At 43.3% G+C, this 26,569-nt stretch overlaps 1 protein-coding gene and 1 long non-coding RNA gene across 2 annotated transcripts; both read right to left on the bottom strand.

Annotated features, from left to right (window-relative positions):
* Positions 1 to 949: 949 nt before the first annotated feature.
* LOC129825958 (SWI/SNF-related matrix-associated actin-dependent regulator of chromatin subfamily A containing DEAD/H box 1A-like) lies at positions 950 to 26,569 on the bottom strand. The gene is made up of 23 exons (XM_055886135.1): positions 25,954 to 26,569; positions 24,796 to 24,922; positions 24,532 to 24,676; positions 24,354 to 24,417; positions 23,991 to 24,082; positions 23,699 to 23,794; positions 23,484 to 23,562; positions 22,793 to 23,349; positions 9,976 to 10,172; positions 9,347 to 9,437; positions 6,744 to 6,843; positions 6,435 to 6,494; positions 5,728 to 5,803; positions 4,949 to 5,084; positions 4,518 to 4,649; positions 4,266 to 4,361; positions 4,017 to 4,134; positions 3,548 to 3,663; positions 3,167 to 3,355; positions 2,719 to 2,837; positions 2,292 to 2,474; positions 1,904 to 2,013; positions 950 to 1,693 (listed from the first exon to the last, which is right to left on the bottom strand). Exons 1-23 carry the CDS (start codon positions 26,063 to 26,065, stop codon positions 1,632 to 1,634), a joined length of 3,057 nt encoding a protein of 1,018 aa, XP_055742110.1. The 5' UTR covers positions 26,066 to 26,569; the 3' UTR covers positions 950 to 1,631.
* On the bottom strand, positions 10,179 to 22,782 carry LOC129825960 (uncharacterized). Its single transcript, XR_008754972.1, has 3 exons — positions 16,191 to 22,782; positions 15,519 to 15,591; positions 10,179 to 15,314 (listed from the first exon to the last, which is right to left on the bottom strand). It is a non-coding gene; the product is annotated as an uncharacterized LOC129825960 (long non-coding RNA).

Raw genomic sequence — 26,569 nt, 5'->3', positions numbered from 1 at the left:
CCCCATCATTTGCAACAATGAGGCATTGCAAGCAGTAGCTCGCTTCATACACCCGTGGTGATTGTGACAATGGTACAATGTTTGTTATAATTTTATATAATCACTTTGCCTTCTCTTAATTATCGCCTACTATGTTGGCATGCAATTTTTTTTTTTAATCAAATCTGATGGTTGTTAAAAGCAGAATTTCTACAATATTAGCTTTATATCAACACACTCATCACTCCCGTCTAACAAATCTAAATCGCTTTGGCAACAGTAGGCCGCAGGTGACTTGCGGATAATGTCACATAGAACGTTTGAAAGGTCTATCATTTTTTATCGAACACAAAGTTAACATAAGCCCTAGATGCATTCAATTGTCCTACTTACAGGCATACCCAATTTAGGCTTTCCCCCCCTTTTTTACAAATGTGATATTGCAAAACAAAGGGATAACTTGGAAGTAACATAACGTAGGTCATTAAATAATATTTAAAAAAACATGTTTATTTATTAGCCTACTCTATAAGTATTTAAGCAGACCGTGTGAAATAGGCATCAAGTGAAATCACTGTCAAAGGCACAAGAGATACTGATGCATGTAGGTCTAGATCATTTATGGATTGATCATATAGAAATATCAAAACATTTGAACAACTACAAAGTAATTGCATGTGGTGCATGGACCCCTGACTTGCTGCATTTTTCTATTATCAAGACACCTGCTCCTAACTCTTAACGGGTTAACTCAGCTCATGAGGCGTTCTAAATATCTGCCTACTGGGTATGACTTATGACTAAAGAGGCTTCATGCATAGCTTTTATTTTTGCCCATAAGAGTAGGAGTAAAATGTCTATTCTCGGCACTTATGACCAATTTTCGACTCAGACACTGTGGATATGGGTCCAGATCTGACAAAATGGAGACAAATGTACTTCTAAAATAAACCATTAAAACGAAAGAAAATAAATATTGACATCTTTATTTCATGTTTCGACAAACCCTGTTGATGTTGCAACAAGGACATCAAAAATACAAACGGACGAGTAACAGCTTTGACAATAGTACGTCACATCACAATGATACATAAACAGAGCAGCTCTGTCACCACCTGGTAGTCCCCTGCAGGACTTTATTGTATCACTATAAGGCAGCACAGACAGAGTTGCTTTGACAAACTTTTAGCCTGTTCCCTGGCATTGTTTCAGAGCAGAGTAGGGGTGTATTCATTAGTGCAAACCATAGCAAAACAATTTGCAACAGAAAACCGCTTGCAATGAAAATGATAATTTATTGGACAAGTTGAGGTTAGTCCCTCCCCGTTTTGGCACTTTTGCTTCCGTTTGGTTCCTAGTGAATACACCCCAGGTGCTGCACAGAGCAGAGTCGCCACTGACCTTCAACGACACCCACCATCTCTGCTACTGACAGCAAAGGCCAATAATCCCATCAACACATCCATATCGTCTCCAGTGCAGACTGTTGGAAGTGCACAGCTGCGTCTCAGGTCTCAAGGGCAGAGTGAGTAGCAGGGAAAGACCCACCTATGTCAGGGTTCGGTCAGTCAGTGAGTCAGGTCAGGTCAATCAGGGGTGGGATGCTCCAGGCTGAGTCCCAATGAAACTCCAGGGAGGGAGCTCCCGGACCCTCACAGGCCCAGCGATGCCTTGAGGAGGACGGCCATATCCTCAGACACGGTGCCCTCATCACCTGGGCACGAAAAAAACAAAAAACAAACATACGATAACGTGATGACTCCTGTTCTCAATGTGTGTTACTGATGCATTACGTGAAAAAGAGAGGGGCCATGGACACTGAGCTTTGGGTCGAGCACCTCTTTCTCACAATTAAAGATGTTGAAATGTCTGTGTGTGTGTGTGTACATGGGCAAGCTCGACTGTGTGTCCCCCAGGTCCTTACCCTCCTCGGCAGCGGTCATGTCCTGCTCCAGTTTGAGCTTCTTCTGGCCCAGCTGTAGCATGCCACCCTCTATGGTGTCCTTATGGATCAGCTTGATCACCTGGACAGTCCTGCAGAAGGAGATGGACAGACACGGACCTTCAGTCATTCATCAGAGCAGTGTCCATTCCCTCAGCATCACTAGACCCCCCTATTTTGTCCTCACAGTACCTTCTCTAGGGCCAGAGGGGTTTTCCTGACCACATGGCAACTCGTCACTACTAATAAAGACTTCTCTGTAAGCGAGACATCTCTCGCTACAGATCTCCCTAACGCCCAAATGTCACCTAGCCCAGCCCATACCACCCCCCTGGTCTTACCTGGTCTGGCCCCTCCCTGTCGGTCTCACCTAGTCTGGCCCAATCTGTGGCAGCGGTCCTCTGCCTGCTTGTCGTTGTAGGGGTTACAATCGATGTCGTGCATGATGACCACGTTGGCCGAGGTCAGGTTGATGCCCAGGCCGCCCGCCCGCGTCGACAGCAGGAACACAAAGATCTCCGGGTCCATGTTGTAGTCGTCAATCAGCACGATTCTGCACCAAACAAACAGAGGCGGGTCTAGGGATTACAGTGGCTCTTGTGCATTTTCTCGACACTCTAGAAGGAGGAGATTCACTAGTTGCAGTGAGATACAATACCACCAACAATCTGAGGTTTGCCAGTGAACAGCTTTTTCATTTGAATGTTATATGCACTATGTCCCCAGTTACACTTCCTATGGGAAAAATACTGCACACAATTATGTTAGAAAGAAGGTCGAATTCAACTGGAGCTCACCTGTCTGCTATGGGTGTGGAGCCATCCAGTCGGACGTAGCGGTGGCCCAGGTGTTTCAGCAGAATCTCCACAATGTCCAGCATCATGGTGAACTGACTGAAGAGTACCACCCGGTCTCCCTGCCGAGAGAGCAGAGCACAGCACAGCACAGCCACATCACATATCGGGTGTATTCACAAGGAACCAAAACAGGACAAAACAAGTGGGACTAACCTGAAATAAGATGCTTTATAAGTGTTTTGCTACTGTGTGCACTAATGAACACACCCCTGAAACGATCTCAACATGGCAGATAGAAACATAATGACTAGAGGTAACCCCGATTCTACGCCATACTACAATTTACATCCTCCAGAACAGGCCCGAGGAGGCACGAGGCAAAACCCACGAAAGAGTCAGGAAAAAACACTCAAAACAGAGTAATAAAAGAACTAGTCTCTCTCCTTACCTTGGTCTTAAGTGTGGCCAGTAGCGTCTGGAGCAGGTGAAACTTCCCAGAGTCCAGCAGTAGGTCTTTGTCCAGCTGGTATTTGTGCAGTGACGAGTACTGCTGGCACAGCCGGTGAAGCTCAAAGTCCGACATCACCGCCATGTCCTCCTGGATCAGCACCGGGTCCGCGTCAAAATGGGTCGGCTCCTAGGGGGAGGGGGATGAATAAAAATATACAGATTGAGAGACAGATAAGAAAGGCAGAGAGGGTTGACAGAAAGACAGAAGAGATAAGGGTGGTAACATCGTTTCTTAGGAGATTAACTTACTTGATTTATATAAATCGACAGAAGAAAAAAAACTGGGACACAAACACAAAATGGCAAATAAAGCAGCAACCTTGAGCATGAGGTGACTCATGGCCTCGAGTCGCTCTGTGGTGTAGTACTGCCGGTGGAGCAGAGGGTGGTTGGCCATCTTCCTCAACTGCATCATCACGTTGCACAGCTCTCTCTCTACACAGAGATGGAGATGATGTGAGCGAGTGGTTGAGCATGCGACAGAGAGAGAGAGCAAGAGTGAAGGTGAGAGAGAAAACAGTTCAGTTGAAATTAGGGCACAGGGTGTAAGATGCCGATCACACAAACACGCTTATTGTGCCAGCTATGCACCACCCGTCTGTCACGCCACTGCTGTAACACTACACTGAGTATGGTGAAGATTTCCCTAGACCCTGATTTTGGGTCAGTTTAGCACATTCCCCCGCTAATGGATAAGATTAGGATTGGGAGAGTAAAATCTGATCCTAGATCTGCATTTAGGAGCAACTTCACCCTGGACCTACACTACAGTTCCGTGCAGTACATACTCTCTCCGATGGCAGACGTCTTGAGCTTGCCCACCATGTTCTGGTAAAGCAGCTGCTGCTTCTCGCTCATGGCGCAGAATTCCAGCTTCTCCTCCTTCGCTGGCAGCTGCTTAAGAACCTGAGAGAGACACACACACACAAACGAGTGCATACGCACACGAGCGTACACACACACACGCACATCTTTAAATATCACAGTGTGAACCATCCAGTATTTCTCAGTGTAAGTCACTTCCGGGGTGTCCTTACCTCGCTCTTAACTCGTCTGAGGATGAAAGGTTTCATGATGAGTTTAGCCTGGGCGATGCGGTCCCTCTCAAAACTACTCTGTTCCTCGTGGGATTTCTACCACGCACAAATACAACACAAACATCAAAACACACATCCTACTGTGAGAGTCCCACTTAACATGAGGGGAGTGGTACCAGGGTCTGTATTCGCAAAGTGTCTCAGAGATGGAGACCAGAATATTTCGACGCCAAACTTGACCCTTGACCTTACCATGGAGAACATCTTGGCTATCTGCGTGGTGCTGCTGGAGAACATGGAGGGCATGATGAAGTTGAGCAGCGACATCAGCTCCAGCAGGTTGTTCTGTAGAGGGGTGCCGGTCAGGAGCAGCCGGTGCTCAGCCTGGGGACACACAGAGACAGGTAGTCAGACAGGGAATCAGGGAGACACACAGGGACAAACAGGTAGACAGACAGAGACACGGGGGCGACACGTGGACAGACGGAGACAGGGAGTCAGAAAACACAGACAGCGAGACGGAGCCAGGCAGACAGAGTCAGGAATGTCCGAGAGATTCAGACAGACACTGATGGCTGGACAGAGAGACAGAGGAGACACGGGGACATCAACTCTATCGCACACTACAACTGCTTCTACCACTTGTCAATGGGGAAGTGTGAGGTGTTGTGCCGGGAACTAACGTTGATGGCCATGAGGTGGCGGTAACGGAGGGAGTTCATGTTTTTCAGCATGTGGCCCTCGTCGAACACGGCGTACTTCAGTCTGAGCTTGCGGAAGAGACTGCGGTCGCTGTCGTTGCCGATGGCCAGATTGTAGCTGCGCAGAGAGAGATTACACCCAAACATGAGCATTTGTAGTTGAACTTTCATTCCGTATGTAGACCTACATCAAAATGGAAGGGCTACGAGCGTGCACACACACACACACACACACACACACACACACTAGGGAATGCTTCAGCACATTTAAGAAGCAAGGCCTTTTAGTTCCAGTGAATTCCCGGTATGTATCTAATTGACTCATTGTGTTGTCAACACACAGGTTTGGACACGTAGCCCGGGAGACTCAGCAGTGCCTTCATTTCCCATACGGCTGCCTCAAACAGCGTGTAATGCTCATTAATATCAATCATTAATGCATTACAAAGTGCTTTTCTGGTTCAGACAGACACGTACGTAGCCCATTAAACCCCCCCCCCCCCCCCCTCCACAGCTGCGAGGCTCTAGGGTGACGTTTCCCCAAGACGCTGATTTGGGGCAACTGCATCTCCCCATCCAATGGTTAAGGTTAGGATCGGGGGAGGGGAAGCTGATCCTAGATCTGCACCTAGTGGAAACATCAACCCGGAGGAGCTGTACAGAGGACGCAATGCTCTTCCCTTCCACTAGAGCTCATCGTGGTGCCACCAATAGACTGAAACCTATTCGACAATATTGTGCGTACGTGTATGTGTACTCACGTGGACACGATGACGTTGAAGTCCACCTGATTGCTGAGGATGTCACGTCGCAGGTACCGCCGGTCCTCCACAGAGCCTGAACATACAACAGGGGGTGTATTCATTAGCGATGGGGGCAAGACATCTGTACAGCTACATATCGGGATATGATTTTTTACGCTATATTGTATCGTATCATCTTGACAATATCACAATATTATTTTTGCGCCAGTTGGTTGCACCTGCACCAAAACACCTGTATTTCTCCTTCATAGCTTGATCTCCATCTTCTTTCAAATAGGGAGTCAATTTGTTTTCAGCCATTTGATTTTCATGACTGACCAAAACTCCTTTTCTCATGGCTCTCTTGTCCCTCTGCAGCAGACATATGATGAGCAATATGTTTGGAACATCGAATGGCAAAAATAAAATCACCGCATCGAATTCCCAATACACATAGAATCGTGAGAATCGCAATACGTATCGTATCGGCACCGAAGTGTCGTGATCATATCATATTGTGAGGTCCCTGGCAATTCCCAGCCCTAGTATTCATCATGAAAAGAGTGTTTCTGTTCTGTTTGGACAAGTTCAGGTTAGTCCCTCCCCGCTTCGGCCCGTCTTCTTCCACTTGGTTCCTAGGGAACACAACCCGGCTTAGACTCACAGCTAACAATCTACCACATTATCCTGGACCTGAATGGATGATAAGGGAGAAAACGACTCACCGTAGTAGACTAACACCTTGAGACTAGGGCACCACAGCTTTAGCTCACGAACCCAGTTATCTGTAGAGAAAATACAGGCCAAGTAAATCCAGTCCAATTTACCCAGCCTAAACGAAACATTATGCCAAACATGACAGATATTATAAAGGGCAACGGTCGTTTTAAGTGAAATGGTCACAAGTCTTTCACAAAACAGACACATGCCAATAATACACTGATCATTTGCTTAGGTCATGTGTTCTGTTAGTGGTTATAAACAGGCTTAAAGTGGTTATAACGTGACTGGCATGACGTGAGTAGAGCCCTTACCAAGGGTGGAGGAGGGCACTGTGATGAGGTGGGGGCCGTCGATGCCGTCCTGGTGCAGTCTGCCCAGGAAGGCTATGGCTTGGATGGTCTTTCCCAAACCCTGACGGGTAGAAGAAAGAAAGACGATTTAAGAGAGATCGCGAGCGAGAGAAAGAGGGACAGAGATCAACATCTGCACTTCAAAGTATCAGTCTAAAACAGCATCACGAAGCCCCAGGTTTTATATAAGGACTTCAATCCCACACTGGCAATCGAACAGTATTTAGCCAGGGGTTGCACCCGTTTCAGGAAACAGAACCGAAAAAGTTCCAAACTCTGATTTAAACCAAACAAGGCACCCCCCCTTTCCCTTTTGAATGTTAAAATAAATATTTCTCACCCATTCCTTTAGTTCTCTCTGTCTGTGTGTATTCACCTGCAGGTGCTACACCCACACACAATATTACTCAAAACGCTCACTTATCTAAATCGGTTATCTGTTCACAAGTGTAGACTGTAGCAAACCGTTTTGCAACGGAAAATGTCTTGCAACAAAAACAATCGTTTCTGATTGGACAAGTTCAGGTTAGTCCCTCCCTGTTTCAGACCGTTTGCTTTCTAGTGAATACACCCCTGTTGAGGCCTTTCTACACCATCTTGCCACAGTATATTATGTTTTCTGTTGGTAACAGTTCTAGAACACGGGGAGGGGGAAATTCATAGAATTAAAAAAGATATATATACTATATATGGTTAAGACACAAATGGCACCCTATTCGCTAAGGGCTCTGGTCAAAAGTAGTGCACTATACACTGAGTGTACAAAATATTAGGAACACCTTCCTAATATTGACTTGCACCCCATTTTGTCCTCAGAACCACCTCAATTCGTCAGGGCACGGACTTTACAAGGTGTCGAAAGCGTTCCACAGGGATGCTGGCCCATGTTGACTCCAATGCTTCCCACAGTTGTGTCAAGTTGGCTGGATGTCCTTTGGGCGGTGGACAATTCTTGAAACACACGAGAAACTGTTGAGCGTGAAAAACCCAGCAGCATTGCGGTTCTTGATACAAACCGGTGCGCCTGGCACCTACTACCACACCCTGTTCAAAGGCAATTCAATATTTAGTCTTGCCCATTCACCCTCTGAATGGCACAAATACACAATGCAGGTCTCAATTGTCTCAAGACTTAAAAATCCTTCTTGAACCTGTCTCCTCCCCTTCATCTACACTGACTGAAGTGGATTTAACAAATGACATCAATACGGGATCATAGCTTGCACCTAGATTCACCTGGGCAGTCTATGTCATGGAAAGAACATATGTTCCTAATGTTTTGTACACTCAGTGTATAAGGAATAGGGTGCCATTTGGGACACATATCATGTATTCTCTAAAGCAGTGATCACATTGGCAATTGGAAGTGACTCCAATCCTATTGATTTGCATATCTAATTCCAATCTGTTCTTTTCCTGCAGTCTGAACCAAAAAGCACGTGGAATCGGATATTTCGAGTTACATTTCAAACCACCTTCATAACCATGTGACTGGATGGTCAAATCTGATTTATTTGCCCTCAAGTGGTTTTAAGACTGTTATTTGGCATATTGTGTTACTCGCTAGCTACTCTGTTGACAGAACATGTGCTGTGGTGCTCCCGAGTGGCGCAGCGGTCTAAGGTACTGCATCAGGGACTCCCAATTTACAATGACGGGATAGGCCGTCATCGTAAAATAAGAATTTGTTCACAACTGACTTAATAAAGTAAAGGTGAAATTAAAAAATCTATCTAGCTTGTTAATTGTTTACAAACTAATTAGTGGAGGTGCTAGAAAGTTAAACAGCTACCTAGCCGTCTCGTTGACTGCTGTGGCTAGCCAAGAAGGACTTGTTTTGAAAGTTGGATCGTCTGATCCTTTGAGTCTTTAAAAGTGTTCTTACCCTATGCTTTCGAACATTCAAAGCAACTGGGAAACATCCACGGCAGGCATTGTTGTCACATTTGCAAAAAGCAGTGTTCAAGGACTAAGAACAAACAAGAGAGAACTATTGTAAAGTAGACTGTGTCTGTAAAATGTGTATAAGATGTATAAATTGAAGGTAAAAGCAGAAGTGTTTAGTTTACTAGTTTACTCCAATTGGGGGATCGGAGGTAGGGTTTGCGGGGAATAATAATAAAGGTATATTCTTTAAAAAACGTATGTATGTCTATATAGGTATGTGTATGTATATATGTGTATATGTATGCATGTGTGTATGGATATATATGTTTATCCCAAAAAATATATGGGGGATTGGAAATGCAGACATTTACATTTACAAGCAACATTCTTTCCGCAATATTAAGCTGACCCCCCCCCCCCCCCAAAGCAGTGTTCACTAACTTCTGAGTGACAGGAAGCACAAACACCACCAATAAGCCTACACCACTGCACACACACACCCGCCGTTACTATGACAACTAGTGTAGCCTTGTCAGCAAATCACTGCTGTCTGAACACACAAATTCGATCACGTGTAACTTGCTGTCAGTAGACATAAAAAGGATTTGAAAAAAATATCTATATTTGAGCATTAAGGCCTGCAGTGTGAAGGAGGCTTAAGGGGTAAACCATCTCACCATCTCGTCAGCCAGGATTCCATTCAGCTTGTGTTGGTGCAGCAGGAGAAGCCACTTCAGCCCAATCAGCTGGTAGGGTTTCAACTGCAACCTGCATGGCAACCAATCACAATGCAAGACATTTACAGACAAACCAATCAGAATACAAGACCTTCAACGACAAACCAAACAAGACATTTAGAGGCAAAAAAAAGTATCTGAGAAGTGTGGCATAACAACCTACTTAACTGTGATGTGATAGTTGTTTAATGGGGTTAACAAAAGGTTTATTATTTTATTCCTCTTAGACAAATCATATCAGACGTGGGGGTTTAACCGTTTTCAGAATACATCCATTATGCCATGGTAAATGGATAACTGGATTACCATGGCATTTACTTAGCATTTGGATTTATCTAGTAGTTACAACAATGAGGAGTTGTTCTCCCAGTCTGAATATAAAAGTATATGTCCCAAATGGAACCATATCCTAGTCTATTTAGTGCACTACTTTTGACCAGGATCCATAGGGCTCTGGTCACAAGTAGTGCACGATATAGGGAAGAGGATGCCATTTGGGACACGGCCTATAGTAGATTAGATGTAATCGTCTATGAACCAGGACAGCAGTGGAAGTTGAGCTCACTTACTTTCTGTTGAGGACTGAGGGCTGGGTCATGGAGCCCATGCCCTTGTCTATGACCTGGGTGACTCCCTTTACCATCTTGCCCGAGATGGTCTGGCACTTGGACATGAGGCCCTGGACCACAGCTCTCTCCCTCAGCACCACCCTGCAGCCCAGCAGCAGCTCTGCAGACAGGCCGTTCTCTTTGTGGAACACCTCCTCCTGAGAAACGGACACACAGCGAGACAGACAAGAGAGGCAGAGACACACAAAGAGGTGTCGACAACCAGTCAATCGCTCTTATCTTTTTCTTCTGACATGATAGTGAGGCAATTGTATTGTTCTACAACAAAGCCAAACCATGACTAACAGATAAGTGGCTATGTCATGATTGAGGACTATAGTACAGTGGGCCAACTGAATTCACGCCACAATCATCACATCTCTAACCTGGTGGTGGCGGAGTCTTTCCAAGTTAAAAAGGGCTTTGTGGCTTTTCACTTCATAAGTGTCCAAACGGTGTCCAATTGAAAACGCATATTTTGACCAATCAAATCAAACTTTATTTGTCACACGCGCCAAACACAACAAGTGTAGACCTAACCGTGAAATGCTTCCTTAAAAGCCCTTAACAACAATGCAGTTCAAGAAAGAGTTAAGAAAATATTTACCAAATAAATTCAACAAAAAAAAGAATAAAAACAAAATAAAATAACAATAACGAGGCTATATAGAGGGAGTACAGAGTCATGTGCGGGGGTACAGGTTAGTCAAGATCATTTGTACATGTAGGTACATAGTGTAAATAGCCCAGTGGCCATTTGATTAATTGTTCAGCAGTCTTATGGCTTGGGGGTAGAAGCTGTTAAGAAGCCTTTTGGTCCTAGACTTGGCGCTCCGGTACCGCTTGCCGTGCTGTAGCAGAGAAAATAGTCTATGACTGGAGTCTCTAACAAGTTTTTGGGCTTTCCTCTGACACCGCCTAGTATATAGGTCCTGGACGGCAGGGAGCTTGGCCCCAGTGATGTACTGGGCCGTACGCACTACCCTCTGTAGCGCCTTATGGTTAGATGCCGAGCAGTTGCCATACCAGGCGGTGATGCAACCGGTCAATTTGCTCTCGATTGTGCAGCTGTAGAACTTTTTGAGGATCTGGGGACCCATGCCAAATATTTTCAGTCTCCTGAGGGGGAAAAGGTGTTGTCGTGCCCTCTTCACGACTGTCTTGGTGTGTTTGGACCATGATAGTTCGTTGGTGATGTGGACACCAAGGAACTTGAAACACTCGACCCGCTCCACTACAGCCTCGTCGATGTTACGGGGGCCTGTTCGGCCTGCCTTTTCCTGTAGTCCACGATCAGCTCCTTTGCCTTGCTCACATTGAGCGAGAGGTTGTTGTCCTGGCACCACACTGCCAGGTCTCTGACCTCCTCCCTATAGGCTGTCTCATCGTTGTCGGTGATCAGGCCTACAGTGGTTCCTCCTTTAAAAGTTGCGTCATACTGCGGCACACCCTGCGAACTGCTGCAACGTTCTGTGGCAAGTCATTTAATTGCCAGCCATTTTTTCTGTTACTGCAAGTTAGTGCTAGTTTGACCACCAGAGGGCATCTTTGAGAAGCGTTTGAAGGTCTTCTATAATGGCATTACCAGAGACGAGGAGGGTACGTGGGAGACTGGGGTTCAATTCCCTGACGGGGAGGAATGAGTAGGCTGTCCTTGTAAATAAGAATTTGTTCTTAACTGACTCCATATGTGCTATTTCATAGTTGTGATGTCTTCACTATTATTCTATAATGTAGAAAATAGTAAAAATAAAGAAAAATCCTGGAATGAGTAGGCGTGTCCAAACTTTTGACTGGTAGCATAATCAGTGCTTTAACTCCCCCTTGGTCGTTAGGGCTAATCTGGTCTGCGATAGGACGGTTTTTTTTCACACCTAGCTCGGCTATTAGACTATTCTTTAGTAAAGGTTGAATAGTCTATTGTTCAGCTATTAGCCCCCTCCCCAACTTGCAACAAATGGTTGTCTTTTTGTCGAGAGCAAAACTTTATTTTCAATCAAAAATAATTGTTCTGAAAGCAAAAACGAGGCTTCAAAGTAAAAAAATATCAAATATTTTGTAATAATAATTGAAAAGTTGCGAGCTCGCACCACGGGACTTAGAGGTACCCAGCGTCTCAGCTTCATTGCTCCAGACCACCAGAAGGGGGAGTTAGAGCACTCATTATGCATTTGGGTCCCACGGTTTTTATATGACCAATCATATCGAGTGGTTCCAATGACAAATTTTGACGCGAGCTACCCGTCCCTGGTGGCGTTCTTCAACAAAGATGGCTGAAAAAGTATTACCGTGGAACCAAATGTAAGTAGTTATAACGTCAAGCAAAATATGTAAAATTGAGGAATATGTTAGTTAATGTAGACAAAGTTTGAGCATCTTTTTTTTGTCATGAAGTTAATTTACAAAACTTGCTAAATAGCGATTTATCTGACTAGCTAACATTAGTCAGCTAGCTAGTATTATGACAGGATAATGAATTTGTAATTCGTGTGTTTAATATTTTAGGGACTCCTAAAAAAAAACAGCAAACCAGGCTGTCGTCTTGTGAAACAGTGGATGTAAAGAATCTAGCTAGCTAAAGCATTTACTGCAAATTGAATGTACAATTGTGTAAGCTAGCCTTGCAATGCAGCAGAAGTAACATAGCTAGCTAACTATGTACTTGCTTATTGTGTAGTGGAGGATAAAAATTACTGTATGCCTACGGATGTGTAGCTAGCTACAGTATGTAGTCAATCTATGTATGGACCCTAAAACATTAGGTTCTGATCTAATATTCATACCAATCTATGAACCTCAGCTATCAAAGTTGTTGTATCAATTTCACGTCTGAATGGCATTAATGAAGCCTATGGATAGAGTAGAATATAATAACTTTACTGTACCAAGGATGCAAGTCCAACAGTTGAAGTCGAAAGTTAACATACACTTATGTTGGAGTCATTAAAACTCGTTTTTCAACCACTCCACAAATTTCTTGTTAACAAACTATAGTTTTGGCAAGTCGGTTAAGACACCTACTTTATGCATGACACAAGTAATTTTTCCAACAATTGTTTACAGACAGATTATTTCACTGTATCACAATACCAGTGGGACAGAAGTTTACATACACTAAGTTGACTGTGCCAGAAAATAATGTCATGGCTTTAGAAGCTTCTGATAGGCTAATTGACATCATTTGAGTCAATTGGAGGTGTGGATGTGTTTCAAGGCCTACCTTCAAACTCAGTGCCTCTTTGCTTGACATCATGGGAAAATCAAAAGAAATCAGCCAAGACCTCAGAAAATTGTAGACCACCACAAGTCTGGTTCATCCTTGGGAGCAATTTCCAAACGCCTGAAGGTACCACGTTCATCTGTACAAACAATAGTACGCAAGTACAAACACCATGCGACCACGCAGCCGTCATACCGCTCAGGAAGGAGACGCGTTCTCTCTCCTAGAGATTAATGTACTTTGGTGCTAAACGTGCAAATAAATCCCAGAACAGCAGCAAAGAACCCTGTGAAGATTCTGGAGGAAACAGGTACAAAAGTATCTATATCCACAGTAAAATGAGTCCTATATTGACATAACTTGAAAGGCCGCTCAGCAAGGAAGAAGCCACTGCTCCAAAACAGCCATACAAAAAAAGAGACTACGGTTTTCAACTGCATATGGGGACAAAGATCATCCTTTTTGGAGAAATGTCCTCTGGTCTGATGAAACAAAAATAGAACCGTTTGGCCATAATGACTATCATTATGTTTGGAGGAAAAAGGGGGAGGCTTGCAAGCCGAAGAGCATCATCCCAACCGTGAAGCACGGGGGTGGCAGCATCATGTTGTGGGGGTGCTTTGCTGCAGGAGGGACTGGTGCACTTCACAAAATAGATGGCATCACGAGGTAGGAAAATGATATGGATATATTGAAGCAACATCAAGACATCAGTCAGAAAGTTAAAGCTTGGTCGCAAATGGGTCTTCCAAATGGACAATGACCCCAAGCATACATCCAAAGTTGTGGCAAATTGGCTAAAGGACAACAAAGTCAAGGTATTGGGGTGACCATCACAAAGCCCTAACCTCAATCTTATAGAAAATATGTGGGCAGAACTGCAAAAGCGAGCAAGGAGGCCTACAAACCTGATCAAGTTACACCAGCTCTGTCAGGAGGAATGGGCCAAAATTCACCCAATTTATTGTGGGACGCTTGTGGAAGGCTACCCAAAACATTTTACCTAAGTTAAACAATGTAAAGGCAATGCTACCAAATACTAATTGAGTGTATGTAAACTTCTGACCCACGGGGAATGTGATGAAATAAATAAAAGCTGAAATAAATCATTCTCTCTACAATTATTCTGATATTTCCCATTCTTAAAATAAAGTGGTGATCCTAACTGACCTAAAACAGGGATTTTTTACTAAGATTAAATGTCAGGAATTGTGAAAAACTGAGTTTAAATGTATTTGGCGAAGGTGGATGTAAACTTCCGACATCAACTGTATATACAAGTACTGTAGTTATTACCACGCATGAGATTCCCACATTGTAACCTGTACATTGAATATATTCACTGATCATGTACTCTTCCTTGGCAAATAAAGGTGCGGTTCAGGTATGAATCTCAGACATTTTTCAGTCATATCAAACTCCATTCTTTGAATGATGCTGTGTCTGCATGTATGCATTATAATTATACACTTAAACAGTGTTTTACCACTCCTGCTCCTGGGACATCAATGATTACACATTGTAACTATGCAATAGACTAGAAACATGATTTAAGTGAAGGCTGATTTGTCATTCATTCATAATTAATTAATTGTAATTCATTCATATATACAGAAAAACTATGCATATCTAACTCCCTTCATCTGCATTAATCTGAGGACACAGGGTAGTATTTCAATGAGATACTTAATTTCAACCAGTGGTTGAAAGACGCTTGAAAGAAGTTCATTATCCAAGTGTTATAAATACATAATACATGCATTATAATTATGATAATTGTAATATTATAAATACAAGTTCAATCTGTACTTCAATGCACATATATATGGTGTGCATTATAAAACGAGGAAGAAAGACGAGGTGGGGAGAGAGGTGTAGAAGACAGAAAGGGAAAGAGGTAAGAACAGAGGCAGACAGCATATGATTAATGAATTACAGTGCTACCCTAATATTCTCTCAGTTCATCACAATTGCGGTGTCTCCTAACCAGCCTTGGGCCCCCAGTTGGCCAGAAGGTTATCTTAAGAGTGGGTGAGTTGACGATAACGTGACTGGCATCCTCTCTCACATCAAAACCTACCTGCAGACGAGAGACAGATGGATAGAGAGAGCATGATTAAGCCTTGTTTTTTTTTATTCTAACACGGTCAGTCATCATAAGGTGGTGAAATGCAAAAGTGACCTTGGATCATTAACTCTGGGACTACTACATCTCTGTCTGTATTTCAATGTAAAGCATCTCTTTAATAATACTTTCTGTTGACCCGACCTTGTGACCTCTCACCTATGATCATGCTGTGCCCTCTGTGTCAACCAGTTCAGATGCGGGAGGGGTTCACCAACACAGCTGATATAACCTAGAGGATTTAGGGAGACGTGGGAGAGGGATGAAGTGAAGGAGAGAGACTGTTATTGTGTGTGTGTGTGGTCTCACCTGGTGTCAACACTAAATGGCTACAGAGTACTTTATGCTGAAAAACAGACATGAGGACAAACAACAGAAGATTCTGTATGTGATGCAGACACCTATCGGAGTGTACCTGAAACATTTAAAATATAGAGGGCTATGTGTCTCACCACTTGGTTATTGCAAGGCTAACCCCCAGGGAAATCATTACATTTACATTTAAGTCATTTAGCAGACGCTCTTATCCAGAGCGACTTACAAATTGGAAAGTTCATACATATTCATCCTGGTCCCCCCGTGGGAATTGAACCCACAACCCTGGCGTTGCAAGCGCCATGCTCTACCAACTGAGCCACACGGGACCATGACTTGGCAGCAACAGATAGCAACAGATAGTCCCGTGAAAATGGCTGTGTTTATGTGGTGTAAATCTGAAAATTAGCAGCTGACATCTTAAGGGTTTTTAATGAATGCATGTGAGACAGGTTCCATGTACAACAAGACAGGCAGAGATGGAGGGAGAAAAAGAACACAGAACTGTTTAATTACCTCTGGTTATGGACACTTTTGCCAGCAATAAAGCTTCCACGGCCTGTTCCTCGGACAGTGATCATCTGGCAATATCTACATTTTCGACCCCTTGATCAGCTCGCTCTCTGAAAGTAAAGAAAATAGCTTATTTTTTGTAGATATGACCATTCAATCTAAAGCAGCAGATGTCATTTTCAGGATACGTCAATACAGCACAGAAAGCTTAACACCAGACTGGTATTGTGGTTGTTCATTAGGTGATGGGAATATGCAATGATACCTGCACCATCTACATGCTGCAAAGACTCCCTAACTCTTTGTGACAGACATTGTGTTTTCAGCCTTCTGTAAAAAAGAAAGAAAAAAGAAGCTAACCGTTACACTGTCATGAAATATTATTATATATCGACTATGAAACAAATATGACATGGCCTGCTTATGAGTTGCCATGAAAGAAAGGTAGATTAATTGAACTGAAAACGGCGAAAACGCTAATCTCTTTTGGTTAGCTTGAGAATAATAATGGCATGATTTATCATTCTACGGTATGAACTGACACTGAATCGTAGGAGCTAACTACTAGCTATGTAAAAGTTGAACGGAAGAACGCCCAGTGCCGCTTACCTGAGATGCCATCATCACACAGTCCTTCTTCGTAGGTGTCCGCTATGACTTCCTTTGTGTCGGGAAAAAGTTGCTTTCGGAACAATTATTTTCGATTGAAAATGTTTTTAAAAAGTTTTGCTCTCAACAAAAAAGGCACAAATGTACCTCCATAGCATATAACAATTTGCCTGTGAATAACCACACCTTCATACAAACGTGCTACTGTATGCAGAATTCTTGACGCACAACCGATGCTGCTGCCATATCCTACCAGCACACCCACAAGCGAGCCACTCAGGCGCAGAATGATGATGTGTGGGAGAGGGAAAGGAACGAGATGGGAACAACAACAATTTCTTGCAAGTTGGGGAGGGGGGCTAATAGCTGAACAATAGACTATTCAACCTTTACTAAAGAACTGTCTAATTGCCAAACTAGGTGTGAACCAAGGGGTATCTTGCTACTCAGTGTAATAAAGTAATGACTTTTCAAATAAGTTACCTTACACGTTATGTTGGCTAACAGTTTGTTAGCTATTCTGTCCTTAAGAACTACATAGCATATCATTACAGCAGTATGTACCGGTATGCTAGCTAGCTACCTAACGTTTGATGTATAACTACTAACTTGCCAGTATATTAACTATAGGCTAACTACCCAACATTTATCGACTTGATTATTCCAGTGCGCGCTCCGGGAACGAAACGGTCTGAATTTACAAACTGACAATGCTCTGGATTTACGAGCGTCACGTTGTACAGCGCCATATTTTCTGTTCCATCCTAACGGAAACTCAGAGGGTTTTTCATGGAATAGAAACACCATTAATCAAATTAATTAAGTACCAGTCAAAAGTTTGGACACACCTACTCATTCCAGGATCTTTATTTATTTTTACTATTTTCTACATTGTAGAATAATAGTGAAGACATCACAACTATGATATAACACCGGTCTCCAGCATGCCCCGCATTCTGTAGTACAGACATGGCCTGCTCTCCCTTATGTAAGGAATTAGGCACTTTCCCATGTTTACTACAGTATGTATTGTAGACTGCACAGTAGCCTAATAAACAAAAACACATTTCATTAACTTCTCTAGGCATTCGGAATTTTGGCTGAAATGCATGCCCAAATTAAACTGCCTGCATCTCGGGCCCAGAATATATGATATCCATATAACTGGTAGATTTGGATAGAAAACACTCTAAAGTTTGCAAAACTGTTAAAATAGTGTCTGTGAGTATAACAGAACTGATTTGGCAGGCGAAAACCTGAGAAAAATCCATTCAGGAAGCAGTTTCTTTTGTTGGTTTTGTAGTTTTCTATTCAATGCCAATACAGTATCCATTGACTTAGGACTCAAATTGCAGTTTCTATGCCTTCCACTAGATGTCAACAGTCTTCAGAAATTGTTTCGGGCTTGTATTCTGAAAAATGAAGAAGTAAGAGCAGTCTGAATGAGTGGACCCTGCCGTGTCAGAGCTTTTTCCTGCGCCAGACCGAGAAAGTGCGTTTCTTGTTTACCCTTTAAATTGACGACGTTATTGTCCGGTTGAAATATTATCGATTATTGAGGATAAAAACAACCTGAGGTTTGAATATAAACATTGTTTGACATGTTTCTATGAACTTCACGGATACAATTTGGATTTTTTTATCTTTCTGTTTTGACTGCGTTTGAGCCTGTGGATTACTGAAGAAAACGCGCAAACAAAACGGAGGTTTTGGGTATAAAGAGACTATCGAACAAAAGGAACATTTATTGAGTAAATTAATGTCTGCTGAGTGCAACCATATGAAGATCAAAGGTAAGGGATTCATTTTATCTCTATTTCTAAATTGTGTAACTGTTCTACCTGGCTGGCTACTGTTTGTAATGATTTGTCTAGTGGGCTATGTTCTCAAATAATCCCACTCAAGGATTTCAAATGGTAGAAAAATCTTTGAATACGGACCCAGGCTGCTGATGTTTATGTCATGGACATAATTCATGTGAAAACGAGGATAGAGGGTAGGTCTAAGACTACCACACTTAAAATGTTGACATTTGGGTTTGTGGAAAATATGCATTTGCAGTAACACACTTTTAGTTACGTTTGTATACCTGTGTAGTAACCATATTATTCTAGTTGAAGCATTGTATTAGCATGTGGCTCCATGGTAATTTAGCCTACTTGGATAATGGAATTGTAATTACACAGTAATGGAGTTGAGCATGTTTTGTTATTAAACAAGTGGAAGAAGGATCACTTCTCGAAGGTGTCCTGATATGGTCCCAATATGTCTAAACATCTCACGTTTGACAGATTTGTACCCCCCATGAAAGAAACACTACATGGCATAGGGCGACTGGGGTACGACTGGGGTACGCGCAATGCCGTCGAGGGTACGCCAAATAAAAATGCGATTCACATTTTCAAACACTACATTTAGATTTTCCAACAGGCGCTATACATTTGGGTGATGTTTTTTCCCCCTCGCCTGAGTAGCCTCGTTTCACTGCCAAAAATAAAATTCAACCATCTAGTACTCAGCGAAATAACACAATGTCAAATACAGGAAGCCTAGTCAAATAATTAACATCCAATCACATTAACTGTTAATTTCTCACGGGAATTCCACTACCGTTTTCTTGAAAATGTATAAATGGTTTGAAAAAAGCAAGGCCAGTGTCCAGAGAGACACATACCAGCTCTACTGGTAGTACTGCTCCAACCAGCAGTACTACACCTGCACCTGTCGACGACACAAGTTGTTCGGCTTCCACATAAAAATCTAGCATCAGAATTTCTACATTTGTTGTTAGCCCAGCTAGCATGGACACTGACAGTTGTGAATCTGTTGCAGCCGACGAGCTACTGCCTCCTTACCCGGGAAAGCACCGAACAGACAGGGACGTTGGGCCATCGGAAAGGCTCAAATATGATGAAAACTACATTAATTAAGCATTCACTTATATTGGGAGTAGTGCCTTTCCTCAGCCAGTGTGTTATATGTGCAAAAGTACTCTCACAACTCGATGAGTCTTTCGTCAGAAATTAAAACATGTCAATTTGAAAAATAAGTAATAAGTCGAGTAATAAGACGTATAAAAGCAACATATACCATTAATAAGAAGGGGCTAGAAGAGTCTTAGATGGTGAGCTACCGAGTGGCTAGGACAGGCAAGCCCCATACTATTGTGAAGGACTTGGGGGGAAAGGACAAAAAACAACTATACAGACAGTGACTTCATCAAACAACAATGGTTCACGACGCATCAGTGACATGGCAGGAGATGTTTTGAAACAATTACTGCCTCGCATACAAGCCTGTGAATTCTATGCGTTACAGCTGGATGAGTCAGACAAGGCGGGCCTGGCACAGCTCCTGGTATATGTCCGTTACGTTTATGGGGGGTCAATTAAGGAAGACATCCTCTTCTGCAAACCACTGGAAACCAGGACAACATGAGAGGATACTTTTAAAGTACTGGACAGCTTTGTGACATGAAATGGACTCTGATGGTCAAGATGTGATGGTATCTGTACTGATGGAGCAAAAGCCATGACAGGGAGACATAGTGGAGTGGTAACGCGCGTGCAAGCAGTTGATCCTGAAGCCACTTGGGTACACTGCAGCATCCACCGAGAGGCTCTTGCTGCCAAGGGAAAGCCTGACAGCTTGAAAGACATTTTGGACACTACAGTAAAAATGGTTAACTTTGTAAAAGCAAGGCCCCTGAACTCTCGTGTATTTTCTGCATTATGCAATGATATGGGCAGCGACTATGTAACGCTCTTACCATGCACAGAAGTGAGCTGGTTATCAAGGGGCAAAGTATTGCCACGTTCTTTTTGAGAGACGAGCTTAAAGTTCTTTACTGACCATAATTTTTCACTTGTCTGACCACTTGCACGATGACGAGTTTCTCACACGACTGGCCTATCTGGGTGATGTTTTTTCCTCACCTGAATGATCTGAATCTAGGATTACAGGGACTCTCCGCAACTATATTCAATGTGCGGGACAAAATTGAGGCTATGATTAAGAAGTTCTCTTCTCTGTCTGCATTAACAAGGACAACACACAGGTCTTTCCATCATTGTATGCTTACAGACAATGTCAAATGTGCTACAGCGAAGCACACGAGTGAGCTGTGTGCGCAATTACGCAGGTACTGTCCCCGAAACGGACAACACAAACAACTGGATTCGTTATCCCTTTCATGCACTGTCTCCAGTCCACTTACCGATTTCTGAACAGGAGAACCTCATCAAAATTGCAACAAGCGGTTCTGTGAAAATTGAATTTAATCAGAAGCAACTGTCAGATCTGAATATGGCTGCGCTCAGAGTATCCAGCCTTGGAAAATCTCACTGTTAAGACACTAATGCACTTTGCAACCACATACCTATGTGAAAGTGGATTCTCGGCCCTCACTAGCATGAAAACTAAATACAGGCAGACTGTGTGTAAAATCATTTAAGACTGAGACTCTCCAATACAACATGACATTGCAGAGTTATGTGCATCCTTTCAAGCACACTCTTCTCATTAACCTGTGGTGAGTTATTCACAATTTTTGATGAACAAATACGTTTTTATATGTAAGATGGCTAAATAAAGAGCAAAATTATTGATTATTATTATTTGTGCCCAGGTCCTAGAAGAGCTATTTGTCATTTCCCACGAGCCGGGTTGTGACAAACACTCACTCATCCTTATGTTTAATAAATGTATCGTATAGTGTGTGTGTGGCAGGCTTACAATGATGGCAAAAAACAACATTTGAGAGTGCGCTGACCCTGGTGCTAGAGGGGGTACGCAGCTGGAGGTTGAATGTTTGAAGGGATACAGGTCTATAAAAAGTTTGGGAACCACTGGCATAGGATAAATAAACTTCTTCAACATGAAATCAATACACATTAGTAAGATGTCGGCTGTATTCAGCACTTGAAGGAATGAGAGTGTCGTTTACTCTGTAATGACACTCTTGCAATGGATAAGCGGTGGAAAATGGCATACTATTCCCTATATAGGCTCTGAGTGGCACAGCGGTCTAAGGCACTGCATCTCAGTGCAACAGGCGTCACTGCAGTCCCTGGTTCAAATCCAGGCTGCGTCACATCCGGCCGTGATTGGGAGTCCCATAGGGTGACGCACAATTGGCTCAGCGTTGTCCGGGTTTGGCCGGTGTAGGCCGTCATTGTGAATAAGAATTTGTTCTTAACTGACTTGTCTAGTTAAATAAAAAATATAGTGCAAGATTTTTCACTTGAACCATATGGGTCCTGGTCAAAAGTAGTGCACTATATAGGGAAAAGGGTGCCATTTGGGACGCAACCAAAGAGTTCTGCTCATAACAGGCCATGCGGCTCCAGATGGCTGCTGGGGTGTTTTGGACCAAAAATCTAACTAGCGCTTTATTCCAGTAGGTAACATTTCTACCACGCTATTATAGGGGAGCGTGACCAGAAAGATACCAAGCTGTGATATTTTACTAACATATTTAGAGTGAGAAGATATAGACTACAGTTATTTTCAGTGTTAATGTTAATGGAGAGAAAAAACGTCTCAGAGAGAGAGGGGGGGGGGTGAGGTGGATTTGTGTGGTCACTCAACACTTTAAATTTGATAGACTATCTTTAGCATCTCTATAATTGAAGTTCTCATATATTCCCTTTAAAAAACTGAGGGTGTAACGCATCCCATCCGCAGTGAAAGTAACACACACACACTCTCTGAACGTACCCTTCAAGGCACCGACACTCTTCAAAATCAACTAGCACCTGTTGTCCCTTCATTCCTCCCTGCAGTTTCCATGTTTAAAAGAACCTCATCTTGTTCTAACCTGCTGGGTTTACCTTGTGGAGGAGCAGACCCATTGTGCAACGCAGCTGGCAGTGACACATCTGAGATTGCTCTCTTACATAATATATGACGTTATGCCATTTAGCAGACTCTTTTATACAAAGTGACTTAGTCATGCATGCATACATTCTTCGTATGGGTAAGTTTCTCTTACTCACCAGGTCCTGCCAAACAGCAAAGGGCCGTAGCTCCACTATCTTCTGGGCCTTCTTCAACGAGCAGCCGGCGATGAGAGACAGCTCATCCAGCGAGGCCTCCTGGAAGAAGCTCAGGATCTGGCTTTTGAGCGTGGATGCGCCCTCGTCCTCCGCCACAAAATCTAGCTCGTCGTCCTCGCCCTCAAACTCACTGCTGGCCCCCTCCGTATCCTCATCCTCCGAGCTGCTGGCCCTTTCGTAGGAGGCGCGAGCCATCCTCCTCCTCTCCGACGCCTCCTTCTTAGCCACGCTGGTCCCGTTGGAGAGCTTCTGGCTGGTAGAAGTCGAAGAGGACGAGGCGTTAGACCTAGATTCAGGTGCAGGTTTCTTGAACATCCATTTCAGAACAGAAGCATTGCTTCGCCTGGCCTCCTCCTTGCTATCCTTAGACTCCCAACGGTCTCTGTTCGGCTTGGCATCACTCTTCGCTTTGCTTGGTTTGGCATTACTCTTGGCATTCAGTTCCTTTTGCTTGACATCAGGGGAGCTGGATACTTCAGGTGCACCAGAGTCTTCATCTTCAGCAGAAGAATCAGTAAAAATGGCAAATTGATGAATATAACGAGTACAGTACAAATAAATATAGTATATAGTGGTTGTAGCAGCACATTATCAGTGATGTTTCAACTGGGCGAGGACAGTGTCATCTCACCTGGGTCCGAGAACATGCGCAGCACCTCCAGGGCGTCGTCCACGTTCCACTCATGTTCCTGGAGCACGGACCTCAGTTCCTATAGAGTGACAGACGGGGTAGAATAAAACACTCTTCATTAAGATATGGATTCTCTCACCTGGAGTGTCATGATCATGTCCTCTACCGAGGTGTATGTGGTTGCCGTGTCAACGTCTGAAAACAGTCCCCCTCACCTCCTTATCCTGGTCGGGGAACTTCCTCTGCAGCTTCCTCACCATGGCCTCCTGTCTCTCCCAGCTGGGCTCTGCTCCCTCCTCAGACTCTTCAGTCTGGAGGATCAGACCGCGGTGAAGGTTAATATTGTCAAGAAGATGCAACAACACAATGCCTGCCTGGGGTGTTTTTACTAGTGCACACCGTAGCAAAATGTTTTTGATACAAAAAAACACGCCTTTCTTAAAATGGTCAAGTTCGAGGTTAGTCCATCCCCATTTCGGCCCGTTTGGTTGCTAGTCCCAGTCTTACCAGAGACGATCTCCTCTTCTTACTGGGCTGCTGAACCACGTCGCTGTCTTGGGAACTGCTGGAGCCATCCTGTTTCCTCTTTCGCGTTGAGTCTGGACAAACAATTGTGTCAATGTGTGAGGAGATACACATGCCAGATGCCCAAGCCAACTTCTGGTTTGGTCCATTTTTTTCCCCCTTCTTCATGTTTTACCAATGGCAGACAAAGCCCGATAACCATCATTACAATGAGGTCTAGGCTATGTTGTCATTAGCGGAAGAAAACATGGCATAACCATGGAAAACACTGGTCAAGCTGTGCTTGGGGGTGCAGTAGGGACAGGCTGCAACCTGCGGTCTATGATGTTAGTAAATGAAAGATACCTTTGTCACCAAATATCAGGCATGAGGCTACGGCACCATCCAAAGTGCTTGTGCTTTTAATCACCTGAAAATAAAGCAAAGTTGAACATATAGCTATGTGTATCCACAGAGACTGAGCAGCAGCCATCTTTGAGAGACTATACTATAGCTTGTGAAATAAAAGTGACTATGACATTACCTCCAGCAGCTCCTTCCCATCTCTTTGAGGGAAGATTTCCTGCAGTTTGGCCAGTCTCTCTTCCAGCTCCTTGTTTATTTTGTCTTCCTTAGATGTCTCAGTCATCTCTCTTACCTCTCGTTTCAGTGATTCCTTCACAGGTTCACTGAAATAGAAAGAACTACAAGATTAGACTGGCATTTTAGGCTACACTATATGGAATTCGCTATACCTTGAAGGAAGTCAAGGGGAATATTTAAGTCTAGATATTTCAGCTCTACTTACGTCACCCTTTTTGTTAATTTATCACTTCTCGAGTCACTTGCCAAATCGTCAGAGTCACTGATGACATCTTCAAATACTACTCCTCGCCCAGGTTTTCCAAGGTTGGATACAGGTGTTGTTACTTGGGCTGTATGTGCCATAGAAATATGGGCAAAGACAGTTTAGCAATCATTTTATTACCCCACTTAGTGCGTTTTGGAAATCTAACCTCTTAAAAGCACTTTGTGTTTGAGCTACAGACTTCTGGGCCGTACCATTGGATTTGTTTTTCTTCAGCATCTGTAGATACCAACCATTAGTCTGTGTGATTATTGGGGGCTGAGCTAGTGCAGTGTCTGAGACAAGGGCGGATACTGAAGGGGCCCGGGGTCGGGAATTTAAAAACATACATGTCTTTATCATAGAAAATGGCAGGTCTATAATACCTGTAAAAAGCTCACATAGTTGAGGTCACAAACTCTAAACAGTTGTCACTGACTAGTTGGATATTCATTTCCCAGTGAGCAAAAATGTCTGCATTCATATAAATTCTTTCGGTTTTTGCTTTGGCAGACCTTTTTTTTATTGACATTTGTCAATAAAACTCATGAACGCAACCGTTTATGTACAATGGTTTTGTGTTCTAATGGTAGCCTTCGTTTTCCTGAAAATAAAATGGTAAAACACTTCAGTGTGAGGATACATCTAAGGCTGGATATGCAGATACATGGAAGTAAGATACATGAAAAGCCGATTTTTGCTTGAGTCTCGGGACTGATAGGTTTAAAACGAGGCCCATAGCCTAGGTATGCTGTTGTTGTTAGCTACCCGTTCCCAACCAAAAACATCGTTTAATTAGCTAACGGTAGCCATCTATCTAGCTAACGTTAATGTTAACTGGCGCCCCAGAGAAAGCCACTGATAACGCTAGCTAGCTGGCTGGCTAACTAGTGTTGTTGGCTATTAAGGCTACCAAGCAAGCCAATGGCTGTCACCTGTCAAACAGCCAACGTTAGCTACCTAACGTTAGCTAGCTAGATGGCAACAGTCAGTATCAGCAAAGATTATCCCCACAGATATAACTATGCGTTATAAAAACCTTTGTTACAGGGGTGGGAGTTAGCTAACGTTACATTAATAATGGCTGGCTAGTGGCTACAGTCATCAAGCAAATCATACCTGGTTTATTCTCCTTTTCCGACTCTGGACTTACGGAACCGCTGTATTTGTCCTGGTTTGATGTCGGTTTATTCTTGTCAAAACGAAACCGCTCTAAATTAAATAAACTCATTTTCAAACGGCCAGTATTGAACGTTACACAACTAGCACGCAAGAGAGGTGAGCTCTTTGTCTCCGTACAAAATATTCCTTATTCTGGCTATCGAAAGCTGGCTAGCTACGATTACCATGAATTGTATGAATATCGTTAACTAGCAAGCCAGTCACGTGTTACTCGTTTGAAAGCCGATCTCAACAGTTTAAATGTACTCAAAATATCTAACGATAAACTCACCAATAAAACATTCAAAAATACGTTCATTAATTTAGATATACAAGTTAAAACTATAGCTACAAAACCTAGCTATCTTATTTTCCCGCGAACTCACACTGCGGCGAAAGACTATAAAAACGCTATCTATTGGACAAGATAACTCAGGACTGGACCAATAGTAAGAAAAAAAGACACTAAAGCCGAGACCGGCTTTACACTTCCGGCACCATGTTACCACAGATAGAACAATGAGACAGATATTTCACTGGATGTTTCAATGTGAAGCATCCGCTTGGTGTTTCC

Source organism: Salvelinus fontinalis, chromosome 28 (genome assembly GCF_029448725.1).
Source record: "Salvelinus fontinalis isolate EN_2023a chromosome 28, ASM2944872v1, whole genome shotgun sequence".
Classification (NCBI taxonomy): domain Eukaryota; kingdom Metazoa; phylum Chordata; class Actinopteri; order Salmoniformes; family Salmonidae; genus Salvelinus; species Salvelinus fontinalis.
Note: the sequence above shows the minus strand (reverse complement) of the source record. Positions and strands in the feature narration are given on the sequence as shown.